Source organism: Procambarus clarkii, chromosome 14, assembly GCF_040958095.1.
Source record: "Procambarus clarkii isolate CNS0578487 chromosome 14, FALCON_Pclarkii_2.0, whole genome shotgun sequence".
Classification (NCBI taxonomy): domain Eukaryota; kingdom Metazoa; phylum Arthropoda; class Malacostraca; order Decapoda; family Cambaridae; genus Procambarus; species Procambarus clarkii.
The window spans coordinates 27,385,730-27,391,442 of record NC_091163.1 but is presented as its reverse complement, the minus strand read 5'-3'; the positions used below and the strand labels follow the sequence as shown (position 1 = coordinate 27,391,442).

General features: G+C 45.7%; 1 protein-coding gene across 1 annotated transcript; it reads right to left on the bottom strand.

Annotated features, from left to right (window-relative positions):
- Positions 1-1,432: 1,432 nt before the first annotated feature.
- LOC138364597 (uncharacterized) lies at positions 1,433-4,712 on the bottom strand. The gene has a single exon (XM_069324428.1). It carries the CDS (start codon positions 4,615-4,617, stop codon positions 2,386-2,388), a length of 2,232 nt encoding a protein of 743 aa, XP_069180529.1. The 5' UTR covers positions 4,618-4,712; the 3' UTR covers positions 1,433-2,385.
- Between the last annotated feature and the right edge of the window lie 1,001 nt (positions 4,713-5,713).

Genomic DNA, 5,713 nt, shown 5'->3' with positions numbered 1-5,713 from the left:
TCCACACACTTAACAAGTGCACTTAACAAGTGTACTGGCTCCCACAGGCATAAGAGCACTATTGTAAGTGAGCTGGTGAACCATCCCCTCACAGCAAGAAGCTCCTGCCAGGGGTTAGCTACGCGTATATTTGTTCGTGAAGAGGCCCGGCAGCGTGAGGCTGATATTCTCTGCCAGCTCCAGGCTGGAGAGTGATGCTGGGCGTTCACAGGGAGCACCTAGTGAGACTGTGTATAGGCTGGCCCGTGGCTAGGGTAGACTCGTTGGTGTTTCCCAGTACTGGTGGAGGATGGTATTGTGTTTTGAGGAAACACAGAAGCTGACATGACTGCATTGATTGAGTATCGAGGAGCGCTTAGTGTCCTATGAGAGTGACACTTGTGTATATATCAGTGTAGTAATACTTCCTTTATGATTTTATATGAGGTGATGGGAAAGTGATTATATGTGAATATATTGATAATTGATGAAGTGTCGTATTCAATTCAACCCCCCCATTGTATTACCAAGCTCGCTCCTTGAAAGCCACTACTAACTTGGGATTGGATACCAGAACTTTAGTTCCTCTAGCAAAGAACCCGGTTGTGACCCATTGTGGCAATAACACTGTCCACCCAGTGTTACGAACCCGATTCCATCGTTGGAGCATGGAGCAGCGACGCCAATGCTATCTGTGAGTCCGCTCCCGAAATCCCCCACAAAATGGACGACGCCATCTAGTGGTGACAGGATTATACCAGCAAGAGGCGCTAGATTCCTGTCCTAGTCAGCTCGAGAGGTAGCTGGTGCTGACCTCTGGTAAGGTGGAGCCTAGGAAATCAGTGCCATCTATTATAGGAGAAGTTGTATGTCTATGTCAGAGTACGTAAATGATGTTTCCTAGTGTCCCATGTACTGACCAGTGTACTGATGATGTGTCTGTATCCACAGAGTCGACGTAGGGCTGCTGTGGTACGAGGACAGTCAGTCTACCCAGGGCAGCCAATAACTCTCTACTCCATTCTGCTTTACGGAAGCAGTGAGCCACCGCCGGAGAAGAACTGTGGAGTGTTCTACTGTCTGCCTGTGAAGTGGCAGCGACAGAATTCGGCGTACCCGGGACTGGCTAGCGGAAGAGATGACTGACAGTAAGGTGTTACGGAGGAGCGTAACCAGCGAGTTGCAAGAAGCTCCTGCCAAGGGTTCGCTACCCTTGTATTTGTACGTGAAGAGGCCCAGCAGCGCGAGGCTGATGTTCTCTGCCAGCACCAGGCTGGAGAGTGATTGTGAGCATGCACGAAGAGCACCTGGGGAGACTGTGATTTGGCTGGCCCGTGGCTAGGGTAGACTCGTTGGTGTTTCCCAGTACTGATTGAGGAAACACAGTTGCTGACAAGACTGCATCGATTGAGCATCAAGGAGCGTTTAGTGTCCTATGAGAGAGACACTTCTTGAAGTTATCTTGAAATGATTTCGGGGCTTTAGTGTCCCCGCGGCCCGGTCCTCGACCAGGCCTCCACCCCCAGGAAGCAGCCCGTGACAGCTGACTAACTCCCAGGTACCTATTTACTGCTAGGTAACAGGGGCATTCAGGGTGAAAGAAACTTTGCCCATTTGTTTCTGCCTCGTGCGGGAATCGAACCCGCGCCACAGAATTACGAGTCCTGCGCGCTATCCACCAGGCTACGAGGCCCCTTACTTGGTGCATGTCTGTAGAATGATTTTACAAAATGTGTTAATAACCTGCCACGAGACACACGCACACAAAAGCACCAGTAATGTTACTGAATCAAACTATCTCGCCCATCCTCCTAAAGGGTAATAACTGAATACAGTATGGCAGTTTCCAGTGATTAAAGAGGTGCAACATTCTGTACTCTATATGCATGATTGCCTAACTGACCAGCTAGAGGGAAAAAATTATGTATATGGTTTATGCAAATTGAGGGATAAAACCACACGTGAAATAAATATGCCATACTTTGTGAGTTACACTACTGTGTACTATGCAAAAACAAGAAAATGCCTTAGAGTTCTTATATCTTATTTTTGTCTATGTCTACAACCATCATTTAAAATTTTACCTAACTATGAAGTAATATGCAGTCATTATCACAATCATTATTAAACAGTTTTAATATACAAACATATGCTACTGCTAACTTGATAATACCACATACTAGTACGTATGTCAAAATATCTAACACTGAAGCATTAAAATCTTCCTTTTCTTCATGAGCTTTAAGTCAAATAATGTAGAGCAGCACATGAAAAATTACCGTCACGTCTAGTCTAAGGTGCCACAGAGGCTGTTCACCAACATTTAATTAAAACATAAGTCATTAAAATGATGAAAAATAATAAAGTACTACATGAAATACCACACATTTAACAGTAGGAACTTCTTTACGTAATGTCAAGCAGTGCCCCTGTGGCATCTACCTGCTGGTCCTGCCGAAGGGTGATATTGACCATCTCCAGAGGAGTGACTCCAAACAAAGCAGGCAACATCCACAGTGCATCTGCTTCTGTCTTTAATTGATCATTTTCTTTCTGAAGCACCTCTTGATCCCTGTCTAGCTGCTGTTCTTGTTCACGTAGCTGTAAGAGTGATGTAGCAAGCTGCAAGTTGTGAGAACGAGAATCTTCACTACTCTGCTTGAGGGCTTTGATTTCTTGCTCTCGTTCTAACATTTTGAGCATTACACCTTCAAGAGCATCTGCCATACTACTCATGTCACTAGCTGCTCCCTCCTCCTCTGTCACTTCTCCTTCCTCATCAGCATCCAATTCTTCATCTACTTCCCCTTCCTCCTCCTCCTCTTCATCTTCTTCATCTCCATCATGATCGTCATCATCTTCACGTGGTCTTGGAGACTGTTCACAATGAGCCAACTCTGGCACACCTGAGCAGCAAGTTGGACACACTCCTGGTGGCAGGAGATTCGGTCCAGCTCGAGAACACTGCATTTGGGAACTAACAAAAGAACCACAGTTGAGACAGTCTCCACTTCTGCCCGATACTGTAGCTGCTGCCATCTGCCTCTCCTCTTCAGCCAGTCTCTCACGCTGATATTCTCCTGTTATAGCCTGAAGATGCTGTTTGCCATACAGATGTTCTCTCTTATTGTGAAGTGATGTGAACAGCTGGTCACAGATGCGGCAATACAACTCCTCACTGTCATCATCATCAATTTCATCTGTGAAGTCAGACGATTCTTCAGTTGTTGTGCCACCTCTTCTGATGACATTCTTAATTCTCTTCTTCCTCAAAAGCAGTTGATAGTCATGCGATTGGCGGTATGCTTGTAATTCATTTCTGTAGCGCCTCTTATCCTGCTCCGAGCGTGTGACAAATGCTGCCTTCTGTTCACCAGTCATGGCTGACCACTCTGCCCCTAGTAACTTTGTCACAGACCCAAAGCTCAGTTCTGGGTGTGCCTCTTTGTAGTATTTTCGCCTCTCATTCAGGAAAAGCACATATGCTGTCAAAGGTGCTTTGGGCGGCTTGGCTCCTGGAAGTTCAGGTTTCCTCTTCCGCCCCTTTGGCCAACCTCCTCTCCGTTTCTTGACAGCAGTTGGAGATGTAGAGGGTCCCCTTGAGGCCGATGGTCGAGGCTGGATGAAAGATGGGATTAAAGCGGGAGCTTCAGAAGCCGACTCTGTAGACGACTCAATTGGCTCATCCACAGATGATCCCATACCACTTGTCTCACCATCAGTGTCTACTCTCTGTGTTACCTTTCTCACATTTTTCCTGAGTATTACTCCATCTCTTGGTTTTGCTCCTCGGTAACTCTTAGGCTGAGTTGGCCATCGCATTGAAGGACCTAAAAAAGGTTCTTCACTAAGCTCATCTTCATCAAGTGAAGATTTTGAACTTGTGGCTAGCTTAAATTTTACTCCCGATGGCCGTGACACTTTTTCCTGGTGCTCTGGCAGTGAAGAAACCTTCTGAAATTTTTCTGTCTCTTTTATCTTAATAGGCAAATGTAAATTGCTCAAACATTTAGAAGTATTCTTTAAAACAGTGTCAGATTCAGTTACTGATAACAAAGGTCTCGATTCTAATGTTAAAGGTAAGGAAGATGCTGTCGATGGAGACCTTGACGAGGTCCTAAAATTGACACAAGAATAGGTCTTTGGTGTTGTCTGTATTGGCATGTTAAGCTTGCTCCCATTTTGCATCTCTTCACTGTAATGGCTTGATCTATTTGGTACTTTAGACTGGTAGTTTTTGGACCAGGCTGTTCTTGCTTCTTTGCTTTCACCAACTTTTACCAGAACATCCTCTGATGTAGCAGTATCCCGAGAGATGGGAAGCAAATGAATATCATCGTTCAGGAGCAACAGCGTCTCCCCTCCTGTCAAGGCACCATCTCCCACCACCTCCGACCCTTCCAGCAAAACAGCCTCTTCAACGCTGTTACCATCTTGAAGTTCCAGCTGTATGGTGTTACCCACAAGCCACACTGCTTCTTCTTGGTCGACCCTGGTGACAGGAGGCTGGAGGTCCAGGGCGGCCGAGAGCTGCTGGAGCTGGTCGCTGGAGGACTGGTCTCCCTCGCAGTACACCAGCAGGGTTTTGGCGTCCTCCAGCTGCTCCAGTATAACTGGAGTGCCCTGGACACCCTCCATGCTAGCTGGGGAGCTCCTGGGGCTCCAGCAGCAGCGACCTCCGGGGGTGTTACTCGCACATCGGCGGCCCTCCCTTCCTGGTCCAGGAGGGCGGACGAGGCCGAGGGCGGACGAGGCGGACGAGGGCGGACGAGGCACTTGTGTACATATTAAGTGTAGTAATATTTCCTTTAGGATTATACATGAGGTTATGGGAAAATGTTTATAATGTGAATAAATTGATAATTGATGAGGTGTCGTATTCAATGCACCTCCCCATTGTGTTGTACTTGCATTACCGAGCTCACTCCTTGAAAGCCACTCCTAACTTGGGGCCGGACACCAGAACTTTAGTTCCACCATCGAAGAACCCGGTTACGACCCATTGTGGCCGTAACACCCAGCTGTTAGGCACCAATGGAGAATAATTTCTACATATTAATGGATCGAATTGTATCCAGCCTCATTTACCTTTCTTTATTAAGGATAATTGATTAATAATAGGTTTATTTTCATTTGATAGTATATATGTTCGTTTACTGGAAATAATTTATACAATCTCAATCAGCTGTTCCGGTACATAAAACGATATAAACTTGATATCCACTCTTAATATTCTTGTGCGTTTAACGTCATCTAAATTAATTGAATTTAACTATGGAATATCATTTACTCTTATAAAACCTCATATTATGACATAAATATTCATCATCCAAAGTTTCCATCCTTTCGGAACTCTGAAATATTACAAATTATACCCGGAGTTCGAGCAATGGCGCGAGTGTGTATGCACCACTTGAAGGAGAAGAGAGACTCGCCATATTGACCAGCTAACAGCAAGGTGTTCTGAAGCAGCCCAACAATTATTGATCTATCCTGCAAGCATTCGTACTTCTACGAGCTTTAGATCGAGGGTGCAGCTTTCCCAACTTGCGAGCACCACGTTCGGCAGGGCAGTATACCTCATTTGTATATCATTGGGCCTGATTTTATTCTTTAATGGAGGTGCTCTGTCGTGATGATGTAGGCGATATAAAACACCCACGTAAGTGCTGAGCTTACCCTCCAATTTATTTAGAGCATGTGAATAAATGCGTGAATACTATGTTTGGAGTGC

What these genes read in the sequence shown, in the direction of transcription:
- LOC138364597 (XM_069324428.1), bottom strand. Translation starts at nt 4,617, where the DNA reads ATGGAGGGTGTCCAGGGCACTCCAGTTATACTGGAGCAGCTGGAGGAC.